This window comes from Momordica charantia, assembly GCF_013281855.1.
Source record: "Momordica charantia cultivar OHB3-1 chromosome 5 unlocalized genomic scaffold, Mcharantia_2.0 BLBB01000005.1, whole genome shotgun sequence".
NCBI classification, from domain to species: domain Eukaryota; kingdom Viridiplantae; phylum Streptophyta; class Magnoliopsida; order Cucurbitales; family Cucurbitaceae; genus Momordica; species Momordica charantia.
This window is the reverse complement of record NW_028275163.1, coordinates 2,617,240-2,635,813: the sequence shown is the minus strand read 5'-3', so window position 1 is coordinate 2,635,813 and position 18,574 is coordinate 2,617,240. Positions and strand designations below refer to the sequence as shown.

General features: G+C 36.5%; 1 protein-coding gene across 2 annotated transcripts; it reads left to right on the top strand.

The window, feature by feature from the left end:
* Positions 1–3,144: 3,144 nt before the first annotated feature.
* On the top strand, positions 3,145–17,819 carry CCT (RNA polymerase II transcription mediator). Of its 2 annotated transcripts, none has more exons than XM_022291764.2 (13): positions 3,145–3,524; positions 4,904–5,084; positions 6,728–6,787; positions 7,002–7,107; positions 8,059–8,127; positions 8,273–8,326; positions 8,515–8,622; positions 9,029–9,178; positions 9,262–9,609; positions 9,706–12,119; positions 12,906–15,470; positions 15,782–16,115; positions 16,820–17,819. In XM_022291764.2, exons 2-13 carry the CDS (start codon positions 4,957–4,959, stop codon positions 17,276–17,278), a joined length of 6,795 nt encoding a protein of 2,264 aa, XP_022147456.1. In that variant the 5' UTR covers positions 3,145–3,524; positions 4,904–4,956; the 3' UTR covers positions 17,279–17,819. The 2 variants fall into 2 exon arrangements, with proteins under 2 accessions (XP_022147456.1, XP_087979972.1); XM_088123846.1 differs by having other exon boundaries at positions 4,810–5,084.
* The last annotated feature ends 755 nt before the right edge of the window (positions 17,820–18,574 follow it).

The following is an 18,574-nucleotide window of genomic DNA, read 5'->3' as shown; positions in this document are numbered from 1 at the left end:
ATATTTATAATTTAAATATATATATGTGTGTGTATATATATATCTTTCGGTCGGGTCGGGTCGGGTGAACCCATGTTTTTTAAGATCGAACACGAGATCCGATCTGACTTGGTCGAGTTGGAAATTTCGCAATCTACCCAATTCGAAGATTAATTGAGGGGGGTTTTCCTTTTCCTTTATATAAGAAATTTTGGAGGGTGAAATATGTACGATCTATTCTTTCCTTAAACCAACAGCGAACCAATTTTTCTTATTTGACAGCCCTTCTTTTATTTATTTATTGATAATAAATAAGTAACTCGAGCTTGAGCCTCCATCATAATAAAGTGTAACAACTAAAGTTTTTTAGTGGATAATATACAATAACATTATAGCTGTATATACATAGCATTAATGGCAAGGTATAATTGTAATTCTTTCTTTCCAATTTACAATTAAATGTTTTTTCAAATCTTATATTTACTAATCTCACGGACAACCGATCTTACAACATTAATTCCTAAGGTAGGTGGTCATCATAGGTTTGAACTCATTCCTTCTTAGTTAACTCTAACCTCTTTGGATCAATGAGTCACTAATGATGGTTTAGTTTGGAAAATCAATTATAGTTAAGTCACTTTTTTTTTAAATCACTATTTTCATTATCATTCCCAAACACGTAATAGTGACGAGAATATCTGTTTCGAGATCAATGTTTCTAAATTACAATACAAATGCACAATATGCCAAAAAAAGGAGGTGTAAAGGCTGGAGTTTCTCTCATTTTCTATGTTGTATTTGTATTTTATGTTGAACCTGTAAATAAACACCATTTACAAGTTGACTCCCAAAGAACATCTGCCCAAGTTCTCAATGATGCTAAACTATAAAATTTCAGGCGACACCTAAAGGGCCATGGAAAATCCAATTACAATTATTTCAGTTACACTAAGCTTACAAACACACATAATTGCCACATCAACTCTAACTCAAACTCTCGAGGAAGATAAAAGACGCACCCGACGGTTTAGATGTCTTCTTCCATGAGCTCGTTTTCATTAGTCAAATATTTTCTCTTATCTCCATATTGCATGTATGTTAGGATACCGAATATATTAAATGAAATTAAGTAACTATACTGCAATATCCAAAGAGAAATTACAATACTATAACATTTCGAGAGGGCTATCTCTCTCTCCCAATGGTGCCATGTGCCCAAACAAGAAGGACAGTATACGCAATCATTGTCCCGCATCGATGCAATAACAATCATCAATTGCAAATAACCATCCACCTCGCTCATAGCACATTGTTCTCATTATCTCTTGCGAGTGCTCGTTACGACTTATGCCACCCACTATAAGAACATCTTTCCTGTCGCGGCGAGCCATGGCTCGTTCTGTGATTTCCACGAGCATATCAAATAATGTTTCCTATAACACAGAGCAATACATCGAAAATCAATGAAATGGGATTTGTAAGTTATTTTACAGAATAATGGCAGTGGCATGGTGTACAACAATTTTATAAGTTTACTCAAAGTTTGACATCATCCGTTAAAGAGCACAACCCAACTCACAAACTCTGTTTTATTATAGAATGGCCCAAGGTTTATAAGAGCTGTACCTGAGATTTTCACCTCATACGATTCCTCGTTCAATTCTTTCAAAGTCATTGGATCATTTCCTCGTTCAAGAATCTCCTCTCTTCTTCAATTCAGTCCCGAAGAGTGATCAGGACCAATTCAATCATGTTTTCATTCATTTTGGAATTTGGGCTCTTCTGCGTCGCTTTTATTTACTTATTTTTCCCTATCTGTTTTGTTTTTTTTTTTCATTTCCATCATTCCTTAAGTCCCCGTCCAGCTCATAAATGGAGACAGAACCAAATCTAATGGTAAATATAAATTAACTGTCGAGAGTGTCAGCAGGAGTACACTTATTACTTTTTAGTTTATCCTCAACAATTGCTTCAATATAGCTTAAAATCTTGCTGAATGATACGTCCATCCCTTTCACAACATATGGGAGTTCGATAAACTTTTATACCTTATTTGCAAGTTGTGGATGAAGAAAATCAATAGATCAAATAAAGCACGTTATTACTGTTAACCCACACAATCGCATTTTATATTTAAATCGTGATTACTAGATATAACTTACAATATAACTCAATTTGTAAGTTTTGGTATTAAATAAATATATTTATTTTGTTTTATTGTTTTTAGTTGATGTATATTGCAAGAGAAAAGAGAGGTATGAGATAAAAAGGTAGAACAATAAAATAAGATTTGAAAAAGGAACAGTAAGAAATATAACGAAAAAAAAACCACCACACAAAATCAATAACAAAACCAAAAATACAAACAAAATTAACAAGCTATGAACTCGAAAAGATAAAATGACTCAACTATGAAAATAACTCTCAAGCCGACTTTATCAAAGTTCGACCTTCAAAATGAACACTATCACGCCAAGTGAAGTACGAACATAAACATCACTCCGAATAAGATGTAATATAATCGAAACTAGGAAATATATACTCCATAGATTATGAAATTACGTACTCGTCCGATAAATATTTCTTTTATATAAGAAAAATCATTGAAAACTAATGCTAGGTTAATTATTACTCAAATAGAGTATAGAATGTAAAATCATTATTATCAAAAAAACCAAGTAGTAAAGTCGTATTAATTTCATACAAATTTCTCATAAATCTAATTAGACGTTGTATTAAAGTTATTTTAAATAATTTTATAAAAGAATTATCAAAAAAATTAAAATAATAATAATGCCACATAAAAAGTACAATTTAATAACTATCGTTTTCACATTTTCATCTTTCAAAGAACACAGAACGAAATCTCGTTACCATTTTACCCTATAAAGAAACTTAGGCTTACCAAATTTTCTTATTTCCAAGACACTGACTAAGAAGAAACACACAATTTTAGATCAGAGTAAAAAAATGAATAAAAAAATGTCAAAAGATTCAATTTTGTAATTGTGGCCCAATATTTTGGGATTTAACAAAACAGCCCCGGCCCCCATGTTTCGATGGCTTCGAAAGTGGGCATTTTAGCATGAAGATTTAACAAAAGTGGACATTCACTAAATAAATAAAAACATATTTATTTCTTATTAATTACCAGATCACCCCCACTCTTTTCTTTATTCCAACACAGGCAGAGTAACAGAGGCATCGTCGTCGTCGTCGTCATCAGCATTAAGCTGAAGAGTCAAAGCCCTCAAGCCGCGAGACCCTTCTTCTCCTTCACGAATTCCGCCATTTTTGTGCTCTCCAAACTGTACGCAAGCTTTTTTTTCTTTTTCTGTTTTTACATCTCTCCGTGGCTCCCAAATCTCACACAGTTACGCCATCCAACTGAAATCCCCATATTGTTTTCCCCATTCTGGGTTCTACAAGTCTTCTTCTTGTTTTCCATCTTCTGAATCACGTAAAAAACCCTTGCTCCATTGCGTACTCGTACCCAATTATTCACTCCCAGAGGAACCGGCTTGCTGCGTCGAACCCGGGATCAGGTTTTTCCCTAAACCCTAGTTTCCGTCTGGGCATATTTGTATCTTCAAATTATGTTATTTGATTTGATGCGTTTATGTACCGTGGGTATTTTGTGTGACTTTGAATTTTCCTCAGATCAGGCGTCCTTTCCCTCGAAATTTAGGGTTTATAGCAGCTCTTACGAACTGTTCGCGAGTTTAGTTTTGTTTAATCTACTTGAGCGTAATATTCTATATTTATTATTATGGGGGTTATTCGAGCTGATTAGAGCTTATTGGGTTTTATATTTAGTATGTCTTCGAGCCTCTGTCGACGAACTTCATATTATGGGCAACATCTTGGCTCATTCTTCAAGAGTCAGGGTGTTCCTCTCTTATCTTAATGTGTCACGCCAACTGTAGTTTACTTCACTCAGTCTTGGTGCATGTATTTTATATCAGCATTGTCACTTTATGCCTGTTAATAATTAGAATAATCTTCAGTTCACAAGACATATTCTGGATTAAAATTTAAACTGCAAACTTATGGACTGCAGATTTAGATGGATGCGATGTAGTTTGTAAACTATGACAGAGGTATATTTTTGCAAGGCATATTTTTAAATGCAACCGTGTGTCTACTTGAATTGCATTGTGATAGTCTTTGACAAGATATGTCAAATTCTGGAACCGAGTTCGTAATACATTGAAATGTGCAGTCATGCAAGCAGAGTTTGCGACAATTTGTGTTGTTTATGATACATCGCTCGCACTGCTGCTGTATATTTATAAGATGTTCTATCGATACATAAGTTTGTCCAGTTTATTTGAGTCCATTCTTGGTGGCTTTCGGGTCCTCCTTTTTCTAGACAGAGGAATTATTTTGTCTATGCCTGTTTTTTTTGCTATTTTGTGGGTTACTTGGCTCAAGAGGAACAACATAGTTTTTAGGGGTTAGAGAGATATTGGGAGGATATTTGGGAGCTTGTTAGATTTAATACCTCTCTATGGGTGTTGGTTGCAAAGGTTTTTTTGTAATTGTTAGGTAGATGTTTTTCTTTTGGATTGAGGTCTCTTTTTTAAGGTCAGTCCCCTTTTTTGGGCTAGTTTTCTTTATACACCCTTGTCATTCAGTTTCTCATTAAAAAAAAAAAAAACTCATAACTTTTATACCTAAAGTTGTATGCAATGCATATCTGATTCCTTGGACTCGGCTTCATACACAGTTGATAAGATCTTGAATTCCAGAACATGCATCCTAAGTTTAAGTTTTTTGCTATTGATTGAACTCGACTAGATTTTGAATTACTCAGTTGAATCTGCACAGATGAAGAATTTGCAACTGGTTCCTACACTTTTCTATACACCTTCTTTGGTAGGACAGAGATGTAAGTTTTTTTGATGTGGTCTGTTTGGCACAGCTTTATATAGCCGACCGATGCTGACGGAAGTATGCAGTTGATGGTTGGGAGAAATGCAAAGGTATCATCCTGCCAGCTGCACTAGTGCAGTTAATAATAGTGCAATAGGTGGGCCATCGGCAAGGGATACTGTCCGAGCTGATTCTTCTTCACTGCCAGCCAATTTTCCCTTAAATCCTAGGTAAATAGAATTATAGATTATGTGAAACTGGGGTTTTTTTTTTTCAAATAACAATTGCACGGGGCGTTCTTCCTGTAACTTTTCTCTTTTTGTTCTCTGCACGGTATGATTACATTTTTTTGAATGCATTTACTATTTTAGAGCTTTTACTGCAGTATCATGGTTTGAATTACTGGGTCTTTTGTAATTTCATACCATCAAAAAAGAATTACTGGATATGTATGTCTTCTTTAGGGAAAAATGCAAATTCTCCCCTTCAACTATTAAGCTAGTTACGATGCTGTTCTCAAGATCTTTTATCTGATCAATTGTAGTACCTTTAAACTTCAGTAGTTGTTGCAAGGTAAGTCATACTTATAAAATTAATAACTTTCCTGTCAAGTATATTATGAAAATTACAAAACCCACCCCTAAATTATTAGAGTAGTTACAATTAAGTCCATGATTTTTTTCCCCTCTTGCTAAAGCTGTTAACTCTAGGGGAGATTGATTATTTAGAATTATGTGTGTATATATATTATATAATGATGAGAAACAGATATTTTGAAAAGAACGATAGGTAGGTTTATGTTAAAGCTAGTTAATGAGGGATAATTTCAATATGTAAAATTGGTATTAAAAGCACACTTAATAATGACTAATTGAGTTGTTTAATTAACTAATAGTGAAATTTAATTAATTAACCAAACCTAATAAAATTATTTCTTAGTTTATTAATAATTTTAACAGATTGAAAAACATGCAGAAAGAAAACAAAGAGAATGGCGGTTTAAGAAAAGAAAAAAAAGAAATGAGAATAAGGGCATTAGACAGAAAGAGTTGCGAGAAAAATAAATGTACAAAAAGGAAACAAGAGTGTGTATGGTTTAATGGAGAGATTATAGAAGGAATTGGGTGGTTTAAGAAGATTAAGAAAATAAAAGAAGTGAGATGAGGGCATCTCTCTTTCAATTTGATATTCCAGCGGAGAATAATGAGAACTTCAATAGATTTGATGGAAAAAATTAACCAATTTAATTGACTAGAGCTTTCCTCCGTGATGTTTTTTGGTTTATGCCTTTGCTTTTATGTGTTGATTTTACTTTTAAATTATTACTATCTGCTTGTATATTCTTCCTGCTCTATGAAAGTTTGTTTTTTACTTCTTCTTTTTTAATGATGAAGGTTATATTGTTATAGCCCTCGACGTTTATAGGGAGTGTAGGGCGATGGTGGAGGAGGTTTTGCTTTGTTCCCATTTCGAGATAGAGGTGCCCTATTGTGGTAGACTTGTTTTGTTGCAATCATTTGGGGTATTTGGTTAGAGAGGAATAGTAGAATTTTTAGGGGTGGGGAGGTCTTGGAGGAAATTTTGGGATTTAGTTAGACTTAATACCTCTCTATGGGTGTCGGTTTCTAAGGCCTTTTGTAATTACCATCGATATATTTCCTCTATTACAAATACATGGTGCTATATTGAATGTGGTTCCTTGTTTATTGCTTACATGATTATGAGCATCTATAACGATTAGTTGTATGGCTTGCTTGCTGTTCAATCTTTCTATTTCTGGGAGGATATGCTGACTTGCCTATTATTCTTTTCTCTTCTTTTTCACCATGAATTTATCTCTCCCAAAATGAAACTAATAGTTATTGATTTGCAGGCGGCCTGCTCCACTTACACCATACAAGTTGAAGTGCGAGAAGGAGGCTTTAAATAATCGGTATCATTTTGCAATTATTTATTTTTATCATACTTCTTGTTTGGTATTTCGTTCTTGAATATTTGTTTTATCTGATTTACATCATTTGTTGGATGCAATTTAATTTAACTTTTTTTAATTTTTAGAAAGTTCGGAGTATTGGATTGCCATCTATATTTTTCCTACCTAGTATTTTCTTTTTCTCACAGAATGATTTGTTCTCTTTCAATCTTAGGCTAGGGCCTCCCGACTTTCACCCTCAAACTCCAAACTGTCCCGAGGAGAACCTCACCAGAGAGTATGTGCAGTCGGGATACAGAGAGACCGTTGAAGGGCTTGAGGTGCATCTTTCTTAACAGCAGCTTTAGGGTTGAAATTTTGATTGAGTTTATGTATTCATAAATTTTTTTCTGGGTTGGTTAAGTTTAATGAATTCAAGCAATTAAATTAAACACACATTTTGGAGGTTTTAATGCACTTCAGGATGTTTTCTCCTCTTCCAATTTCCTTCTTTCTCTCATTCTTTTGCTTACTTCATTTGACTATAATGGTTTCTTAAAGTCAGAAAATTGATTGATATTCTTCGATTTGGAATTGTTTGATTCTCTTTGCTACTACATCTGGATGTTACAGTAACCTGGAACCGATTCTTTGCATGGCTCACTTGTAAAAGTATTATGTACGTGATCTGGTCGCATTTTCACGGAGCCTTCTGTCATAGCTTGAGATTAGAGCTCAAAATACATTCAGTATCGTAATGCAACTTCTTGTTACTGTTGCCTCTCAAGAAGTTTATTGCAAATTTGTGTCCTCCATTTATTTTTTCTATTACTTTTGCCATTATTTAGGTTAGAATAGCATAAAAGTTGCAGTGTTTATGTTATTGTTGAACTATACAGTATGCCTCTCCAGATAATTTAACATGACTTGATGGGTCCAGCTTATAAACTGTTCATTTATTTATTTTTTATAAATAGATCTTTACTTCATGGGTAAAAATTTCATTCCTTATCTAGATTGCTTTGTTGTGCCTGTAATAAAAATATCTGGTTACAGCTTGACCAACTTGATTAAGTTTGTTATACCATTGGTTAAAAAGATTGACTATTCTGACTAGTAGTTAGCCTCTTGATTGTATAAAGTGCCTATTTGACTTGCGTTTATAACAATATAAGCAATTTAATTTTCTCCCAAATTTGTTATTTAATATTATTAAAACCTTTTTATTTGTAATAAATTTTGTTTCTTTTAAAAAAGATCAATAACTTATTTGTCTTTGTTGAGTGTGTCAGGAGGCCAGAGAGATCTTATTGTCTCAGGTTCAAGCCTTTTCTAAGCATCTTGTCATCAAGTGCAAAGAAGTATGTTACTTGAATCATAGCTACCAAATTCTCATTTCGTACCCTTTGGAAAATTTTATACTGCTAAATATTTTAATCTATATGCTTTTTAAGGTGATCAATTGATTAGCTGTGTAATAAGGTTCGTCTTCATCTTTCTTTGCAGGCTATAAGAAAACGTCTAAGGGCCATAAATGATTCACGTGCTCAGAAGCGGAAGGTGAAGCATTCCTTGGTTTTTATTTTCTGGGGGCTTTTTTCTTTTATAAACCTTTAAGTTGGACATTCTTGTATAATTACATCTATTTTAGTTGAACACTTCACAAGTTCTTTCATGGTTTCAATATCCTTTCAAACAATCCATTTCTTAATCTCTTTTTAAAGTTTCCTCTTGTTTTTATATGACAGGCTGGTCAAGTTTATGGTGTTCCTCTATCTGTTTCTTTGTTAACGAAGCCTGGCATCTTCCCTGAACAAAGACCTTGTGGTGAAGATTTTCGGAAAAAGTGGATTGAGGTACTATCCCCTTCTGCATGCAGCAGGAAAGCGTAAAATTGATTTTAGCTACCCATCACTTTTTAATGTCTAGTAAGATTTTACATATTTCATGTTATAACTCAGTTCACCTTTTTTTTGGAAGTGTTTTTCCTAATGCTTCAATTGCTAGACATTGAATTGTAGTGTGGTAGTTTCATTAATTTGTGTGCATGGATGAGGGTTGATTAACGAATTACCATGTGATAAAAGTGTTACAGGAATAATTGTGATAAAAGTGTTACAGGAATAATTGTGATAAAATGTATAGTTAAGGTGTGGGGGGGAGTGTAAGGGCCATTTTCTCAGTTGATATACTTCAATCTGCTACATTCTCAAGTTCAATCACTTTTCTCATATTTTGATACATTATCTTCTCTTGATATAGGGTTTATCACAACAACACAAACGGTTGCGATCTTTGGCAGATAATGTTCCTCATGGGTATAGAAAAAGAGCTCTTTTTGAAGTTCTCATTAGGAATAATGTCCCATTGCTGAGAGCAACTTGGTTCATAAAAATTACTTATTTAAATCAGGTGAATGTGCTTAAACATTGTTATGGTTACTAAAAACCAGGTTGACAATTTTGAATGTAGCAGTTTATGGTTGTACACTGCAGGTGCGCCCTAATTCTGCTAGTATTTCATGTGGAGCATTTGACAAAGCTCAGTTGTCCCGCACAGAATTTTGGACCAAGGATGTGGTTGACTATTTGCAATGCCTTGTGGACGAATTTTTTTCAAGAAGCAATTCTCATTTGACTCCAGCAAACAAAGACCGGTCTCCACAGATGTTTTCTGTTGGGTTCTCACACACAAAGGGTGATCCTCCATCAACCGTTTTCGATGGTGAAGAGCCCTCATTACATTTCAAATGGTGGTATGTGGTCAGGCTCTTGCTATGGCATCAAGCTGAAGGACTTCTGCTTCCCTCTCTCATTGTCGATTGGGTGCTGGGACAATTAGAGGTGTTAACTGCTAAAATTATTAGAGAAAAATTTGGACATATTTTGAGTATTTAATTTCATTTCTCAGTAATTTGATTTTCCTGTTTGTTTTCTCAGGAAAATGATGTTCTCGAGATTTTGGAGTTGCTGCTGCCAATTATATATGGTGTTTTAGATACAATTGTCTTATCTCAGACCTACGTACGCACTCTTGTCAGAATTTCTCTTCGGTTTATCCGAGATTCTTTTCCTGGTGGATCAGATCTAGTAGATAATTCAAGGAGAGCGTACACAACATCTGCTTTGGTGGAGATGGTTCGCTATTTAGTTCTGGCTGTGCCTGACACATTTGTTGCTTTGGATTGCTTTCCATTTCCACCTTGTGTTGTATCACATACAGTTAATGATGGGAATTTTGTGTCCAAGGTACCTGAGGATTCAACGAAACTGAGATATACTTCAGCAGAAGTTGCCAGTTCATTTAGAAGTAAAAGTATTGATTTTCAGTATCAATCCTCAGCTTTTGATAATGTTGTCTCATCAATACGGAAATGTGCAGACAATCTTGCAAAGGCAGTAAACCCTGAATACCCAGTTTGCAGTGTGGCTAAAGCTGTGCACGCATTGGATAAGTCTCTCCTACATGGAGATATTGGAGTAGCTTATAAATATCTTTTTGAAGACTGTTGTAACGGATCCATTTATGAAGGTTGGTTTGAAGAAGTAAGTCCTTGGTTAAGAATGTCATTGAAATGGATTCAAACTGTGAATGTGGCATTTGCTTGTTCAGTATTTTTCCTATGTGAGTGGGCAACATGTGACTTCAGGGATTTTTGGAGTGCGGCCCCTCGAGAGCTAAAGTTCACTGGCGGAAAAGATTTTTCTCAGGTTTATATTGCCACTAGACTTCTGAAAATGAAAGCCAGAGATCTACAAAGTTTATCTGGACGTAAACATGAAAACTCTAGTGGACCCAATGCCACCATTGCAAAAGGTTCTAGCCAGCAGAACAGTTTGTTTGGTAGGAAATCAGTTGGAAATTTATACGAACCTAAAAGTAGGTTGAAAAAGCTGGGAGGTTGTGGTTCTTTAGACTTATTTGAAAGTCCAGGTCCTTTACACGATATTCTTGTTTGTTGGATTGATCAACATGAAGTGCAGAAAGGAGAAGGTTTTAAGCGCACCCAACTTCTCATTGTGGAACTTATACGTGCTGGTATATTTTATCCTCATTCATATGTAAGGCAGCTCATAGTTAGTGGAATAATGGACACCAATGGGCCAGGAGTTGATTCAGATAAAAGGAGGAGGCACCAACAAATCTTGAAGCATTTACCTGGAAGTTTTATGCATGCTACTCTGGATGATGGGAAGATTGCACAAGGAGCACAACTTGTGGAGGTCATAAACGTTTACTCCAAAGAACGCCGTTTGGTACTTCATGGGCTCGTAGGTGAACAACATAGTGATATTAGTTATGCAAATATATCATCAAATCGAAAGCGGAAGATGTGTCCAACCTCTGACAAGGTTTCTAGTTCTGTAACTTCTGTTAATCAATTGAAATCTATACAATCATTGTCCAACATGAGCTCTACTAAAAGTGTCAAAAGTGAAGTTGACATAGAAGAGCTGAAGGAAGCCATCTCATTGCTTTTGCGGCTTCCAAACAGTTTGTCAGTTCCCACAGACACTGGTCTAGATGAAACTATAGGGAGTGCTAAGAAGTCTTTTGTGTCAGTATATGGCAAAATAGATATTGCAGAAGCTACTCCAGGGTGTGAAGATTGTAGAAGAGCAAAAAAACAGAAATTAAGTGATGAAAGGAACTTGTACCTTCATGTATCTTCTCCAATTCCATCAGATGATGAAGAAATGTGGTGGGTGAAGAAGGGTCCCAAGTCCTCTGAAACATTGAAGGTTGATCCACCGGTAAAGGCAACAAAGCCAGTTTCAAAGGGCAGGCGCAAGACACAAAGTCTTGCTCATCTAGCTGCATCTAGGATTGAAGGTAGTCAAGGTGCATCTACGAGTCATGTATGTGATAATAGGGTAACTTGCCCTCACCATAGATCTGGAATGGAAGGTGAAGGTACCAGACCAATAGATGGTAGCAAAACAAATAATGGTGGAGATATTGTTTCAATTGGGAAAAGTTTAAAACGACTTCGACTGACGGAGAAGAGAGCAATTTCAGGATGGTTGATGACTGCTGTTAAGCAGGTTGTTGAAGAGTCTGAAAAGACCATCTTAAAACCTGGCCAGTTTGGTCGGTCTTTAACAGCTGTTGATGATAGGAATACTATACGTTGGAAGCTTGGAGAGGATCAACTCTCATCCATAATGTATTCATTGGATGTATGTAATGATTTTGTTTCAGGGGTCAAATTTCTCCTCTGGTTGCTGCCGAAAGTCCTTATTAGTTCAAATTCTACAATGAACAGCAGGAGGAGCATTCTACTTTTACCGAAGAATGTAGAAAACCAAGTGTGTGAAGTGGGTGAGGCATATCTGTTATCGTCTCTCCGGAGGTAGGCTATTTTTCATGCCCAATGAGTAATGGGTTTCCATTATATTTTAAATGAAGATGAGTTATTGGTGAATTTGACTGCAATGAATTATTAATTCGCATAGCACTGTTCTATATATTTTTCAATTACCATTAATCTGACTGTATTTTTCTTAATCTTCTTGACCTTCTTCTCTCTGCCTTTACTTCTTTCTGACTTCTGGAAACTTCTTCTATATTCTTAGAATTATTTCTTTTTTGTTGCTTTTATTATTCATTATGCGTCCTGTAGATATTACTACCACTGGAAATGAAAAATAGAATGAAGGTAAAAGTTATTTAAATTTGAGCCCGGGTATTACATCTGCTTTGCTGACAAATCATGGAAGTTAGAAGAAATTATTTTGAAAAATTTTGTTTGTCTTTTATTTATTTATTTTCAGTTTGTATTTTTTTGTATGCATATAGGTCTAGAAAATACCCATAGTTATCCTATTGGGTTTTCTTATTTCATTGCCTACTTCTACAGAATTCTTTGTCATTTTGAATGTCTATACGTCTGAAAATTTCTGCAAAAGCTGAAAATGAAATATTTGTTTCCTTACCTAAAAAGAAACTGCAAAAACTTAGGTTGTTTAGTTTTCCTCTCCGTTTTTCTTACCGAAAGGAATATAATTCATTCATGTTTTCTGTAGACTTTTGGCTTCTTAAGATGAACTTTTTTGTGTGTAATATGTCGTGGAGAGGTGCTTTATCAGATATTATGACTTTTTGTTTATCTCAACGTCTCTTGCCATTGAACTTGCAGATATGAGAATACACTTGTTGCAGCGGATCTCATTTCAGAAGTGTTGTCGGCCATAATCCACCGTGCCATGGCCATTATGGCTTCAAATGGTCGTATTTCTGGCTCTGCAGCAGTAGTTTATGCTCGATATTTATTGAAAAAGTATAACAGCATGCCTAGTGTTGTTGAATGGGAGAAGAGTTTCAAGGCAACATGTGACAAGAGACTTATTGCTGAACTTGATCCTGGGAGTTCATTGGATGGAGAGTTGGGGCTTCCACTTGGAGTTCCAGCAGGCGTGGAGGATCTTGATGATTTCTTCAGACAAAAGATTGGAGGTGGTCGACTCTCTAGGGTTGGAATGAATATGCGAGAATTGGTTCAGCGACAAGTTGATGATGCCTTCCACTATTTGTTTGGAAAAGATAGGAAAGTCTTTAGTGGTGGTGCTCCAAAGGTTCTTGCCACAGAGAAATCAGACGAGGGATATCAGATAGCTCAAAAGATAATTACAGGATTAATGGAATGTATCAGGCATACAGGCGGTGCTGCTCAGGAAGGCGATCCGTCCTTGGTGTCTTCTGCTGTTTCGGCTATTGTTGGTAATCTGGGTTCAACGGTGTCTAAGATGGCTGATTTTATTGCCGGAGGCAGCTCGAATTTTCCATCTGCATCTGGTTCATTGGATTTTGCTAGACGCATTTTATGCATTCATATTACCTGCCTATGCTTACTCAAGGAAGCTCTAGGAGAGCGTCAAAGTCGTGTATTTGAGATTGCCCTTGCAACAGAAGCCTTTTCTGCACTTGCTGGAGCATATCCTCCTGGAAAGACATCAAGGTCTCAGTTTCAATCATTAGCTGATCCTCACGATTCTACTCATGTGTTTGGTGATAATGCCAAAGTGATTGTTGGCAAAGCCACAAAAACTGCAGCAGTTATCTCTGCACTTGTCATCGGAGCAGTTATTCAGGGGGTTTGTAGTCTGGAACGGCTGGTAACACTCTTTAGGTTAAAAGAAGGATTAGATTTTATTCAGTTTGTTAGGACCACTAGGTCAAATGCAAATGGCAACACCCGCACAATTGGAATGCATAAGATTGAAAGTTCCATTGAGGATTATGTACATTGGTTTAGGTTGCTTGTTGGTAATTGCAGAACTGTGTTTGATGGATTGATTGTGGAGCTACTAGGTGAGCCATCCATTGTGGCACTCTTTAGAATGCAACGATTGCTTCCACTTAGCTTGGTTCTCCCTCCTGCCTATTCTATATTCTCAGTTGTAGTATGGCGCCCTTATATTCTGAATTCTGCCGTTACAGTTCGTGAAGATGTGAATCAACTGTGTCAATCTTTAACAATAGCAACTGGTGATATTGTAAGACATTTGCCTTTTCGAGACGTTTGTTTAAGGGATAGTCAGGGTTTCTATAACCATTTGATGACAGATAACAGCGATGTTGATTTTGCTGCTATACTGGAGTTAAATGGTTCTGATATTCCCTTAAAGTCCATGGCCTTTGTTCCTTTACGTGCAAGGCTATTCTTGAATGCTGTTATTGATTGTAAGTTGCCAAGTTCTATGTACAACCAAGATGATGGGAGTAGGATTTCTGGAGTTGGTGATGGTAAAGGTCAGTATTCTGAGAGAAAAATGAAGCTTCTGGACAGGCTTGTACACGTTTTGGATACCCTACAACCTGCTAAATTTCATTGGCAGTGGGTGGAACTTAGGCTTCTTTTGAATGAACAAGCCCTTATAGAGAAACTCGAGACACTCGAGACACGGGATATGTCCTTAGCTGATGCTGTTCGTTTGCCTTCACCTAGTCCTGAAAAAGTTGCTGCTTCTGATAATGAGAAGAATTTTATTGAGATTATCCTAACAAGGTTGTTGGTCAGGCCTGATGCTGCATCTCTGTTTTCTGATGTGATTCACCTTTTTGGCCGGTCTCTTGAAGATTCGATGTTGTTGCAAGCCAAATGGTTTCTAGGAGGTCAAGATGTTCTATTTGGAAGGAAATCGATTAGACAGAGGCTAACTAATATTGCTGAGAGCAAAGGCCTATCAACTAAGGCCATGTTTTGGAAGCCTTGGGGTTGGTGCATTTCTGGCTTGGATTCTTCCTATCTTGAAGAAGGAGAGGTTGTCGAAGAAGGCACAGATTCTAGAAAGTATAGCCAAAAGTCTGTCCAAAGGCTTGACAATGAAATCTTGCATTCTAGTCAGCAGCATGTGACTGAGAGGGGTCTTATTGAATTAGTTCTTCCATGCATAGATCAGAGTTCTGATGAGTCACGCAACACCTTTGCTAATGATTTAATCAAGCAGTTGAATAATATTGAGCAACAAATAAATGCAGTGACTTCAGGGTCAAGTAAACAAACAGGACCTGTTCCCTCAGGGATTGAGGGCCCTACAAGCAAAGGAAGTAGTCGCAAAATGAAAGGTGGCAGTCCTGGATTAGCTAGACGATCAACAGGCTCAACAGATTCTCCTATACCCTCTCCTGCAGCTTTGCGAGCATCAATGTCGTTGCGCTTACAATTAATATTGAGATTACTTCCTGTCATCCTCGAAGATAGGTAATTTTAGAATTTGTGTGTATATATTTTCTCCATCCATTTGTTTCCAAGAGGAGGTTGGCTTATGAGAACGTAATGTTGCTCATTTGCACTCCTTAATATATTTGATAGTTTTATTCTCTCTTGCTGCCGGATTTGTCAATATTGGATATCATTCGCATTTCTCAACCTATAGATTTGAAATTTTTTATATGCATGCTTTCTCGTCTGTTCTTCATGGTTTACTAGAGCCTGCAGCCTTGATTGCATTCCGACTTTTCCAGTGGCCAAGTAACACTTTAGTTTTTTTGTTTTTTGTTTTCCTTTTCCAGGGAGCCATCGGGACGGAACATGAGGCATATGCTTGCTTCTGTAATCCTTCGTCTTCTTGGCAATCGAATAGTTCATGAGGATGCAAACCTTACCTTTTGTCCCGCCCATAGTTCGATGGTAAAGAAGGAAGTAGAGTCACCTTCCGAAGCTTCATTTGCTATATTTGCAGATTTGCCCTGTGAAAGTCTTTTTGGTAGGATGTTATTGATTCTACATGGGCTTTTGAGTAGTTGCCAGCCAAGTTGGCTAGGTTTGAAGACTGCTTCAAAGTCGTTCGATGAATCAAGCAGGGAATCTACTGCGCTTGTTCGTGAACTGTCTGAAAGTTTACAGGTTAGTCCTTATGTGTAACCTTATTCTCCACATTTCCACAAATAAGTTTTGGCCCCCACGACACACACACATGCACAGCGAAGAAGAACGGGTGACAGGTGGAGATAAAGTATTTATACAATAGACTCTTCAAATTGTACAATGTTTATAGCCTAATTTCTTTTAAAATCCACTATAGCGAAATAATCGGTTGTTTTCTCTTCCAATCTCTTTAATATTTCTATTAGACGTGGGTTCAAATATTTGTTTTGGTCGCAATGTGAAAATATTGTCAGGTTAGTAGGTTGTTGTACCACCATGTTAGATCAATTTTTTGACCATTGAAAACTGAAAAGGAACATGGACCACCGACATATTTCTATTTGAAGTACCTCTTCATTCTGTTTCTGATGAGAGGGAAATATAGTATGACGTCATAGTTGTCTACTGCTCCATAATACTGATAACTTGCATCTGTTGTTTCAAATATATCACTAGATGTGCATACACAATGATGTATCTTGCTATTGGTCAAATGGCATGTTGATAAATTATTGACAACAGTGTGCAAACCCCAATCTTGTTGGATTGCAAGAAAGAGAGCAGTACGCAGCCTGTGCCACAGCAAAATATTACTGGAGATGCTTTTCATTTCACTCACTTGTTAAAGTACTTGAAGAAAATCTAATGCCGTACTTATATTTTGAATTAATTTGTTGACACAGAATGAATTGGACTGCATGCAACTACCTGATATGATTAGATGGCGCATCCAAGCTGCAATGCCAATTCCACTTCCTTCTGGGCGGTGCTTTTTATCTTACCAGCCTCCAACAATACCTCATTCTGCACTTTCTTCATTTCAACACAGCATTTCCACACCTGGGCTTGGTTCTGGAAATCTAAGCATGCCTCAAGGGAGCAAGATATCATCACCAAGAGTTTTGCCCAACGCGCCCGGGAAGTCAAAACCTTTGCCACCACAGCAGCAGGATCATGATACAGAAATTGACCCTTGGTTGCTTCTAGAAGATGGTGCTGGATCAAGTCAATCTTCCAGCAATGCTGCTGCAATTGGTGGTGGAGAACATGCAAATTTCCGAGCATCTTACTGGCTTAAAGGGGCCGTGCGGGTGAGACGGACAGATATGACATATATTGGTGCGATGGATGATGACAGCTGATCTTTTATTTACTGATCTTTTTATTTTATCTGGAGCTAGCAATCCCCTCAGCAGGTAAATTCTCGCTTCCTTTTATTGCCCATACAAATGGCATCAAGATGATAATCTTGTGCTCATTTGAAGATCAAAAAGAGATATGTTGAGATGGGGAAATTTTTTTTATGGGGCGTGGGGGCATCGTGGAAGGTAATTTGAAAAATGATGTTCCCACACCATCCATCCTACAGGGTGTCGGCCTAGCTTGGATTCTAACCCTTCAATTGTCCTCCATTCAGAACCGCACGGTGCGGTTCGGAGGCTTGTTGTATATATAGAGATAATTGTTTCACTTCACTGATTTATCCAAATGAAAAAAAAAATCATAATATGATCTGTTAGTTGCCATGCCCATTACTCTCCCTCTCTCCAGATAAGCTCTGCAGCTGTTTATTTTGTAGAGTTATGTTTGTACTTCACATTTCTAGCATTTTGTGAACTAGACACACATTCTTTACTTGGTTATCTTAACTGTTGGAATTGGGAGATAGTTCCTACTTTTTTATGTTTGTTTCTCGAGGCAGATGAGTAGTAGCGCCACCCCCCAGGCTTTTGACGATGTTTTTTCAGTTTGCATTTATTCATCTGCATTACTGTTGAGTTCTTGAGGCCTTAGATATCAAAATTCAATCAGGAAGTTGCAGTTTGGCGTATGCGCTCGATTCTGTGTACATGTATATGTATTTATAGGCAGTAGGCTCATTTTGACCAATTGTTGTTCAGTGAACTTTAGAGAAACTATCGTTTAGATTATTAGATATCATCTCCCAATTCCCTTTTAATGAATTGCTGAAACATTGTTCTCATCACTTGGTTGACTGCTGGCTGCTAGTAAGATGATCTTTGGGTATTTTCGTCTTTGAAATCTATAAATATAAATTCTAATAATGGAGAAATAAAAATGTCACCATTTTAGCTATGAAATGTGCAAGATTATGATAGCCTAGTCTTTTTGTATATTTTGCTTCATAAATAACTATTTTGTTTTTAGCTTTGATCTCATTGCTTGTTTACATACCAATCTTACACTTTTTGTTCCAAAAAACATTATTGGCTGTATATATCATATGAAAGGGTGAACGATAAATATTTAGCTTAAAACTTTATTATATGAAATAGGGAATGTGGCAAAGAATGGTTCATCAAATTGATCAAAACATGATTAAATGGTTGCACTTTTTTATCTTTTATTTTATGATTGAATAATTGATCTAAGGAATAATAACAAGTGCTTCAGATTGGTAAATGTATAGAAATTGA

What these genes read in the sequence shown, in the direction of transcription:
- CCT (XM_022291764.2), top strand. Translation starts at nt 4,957, where the DNA reads ATGCAAAGGTATCATCCTGCCAGCTGCACTAGTGCAGTTAATAATAGT. An exon ending in AGACCGTTGAAGGGCTTGAG is followed by an intron (nt 7,108 to 8,058) that starts GTGCATCTTTCT and finishes TGAGTGTGTCAG; the next exon opens with GAGGCCAGAGAGATCTTATT. An exon ending in TTGTCATCAAGTGCAAAGAA is followed by an intron (nt 8,128 to 8,272) that starts GTATGTTACTTG and finishes CTTTCTTTGCAG; the next exon opens with GCTATAAGAAAACGTCTAAG.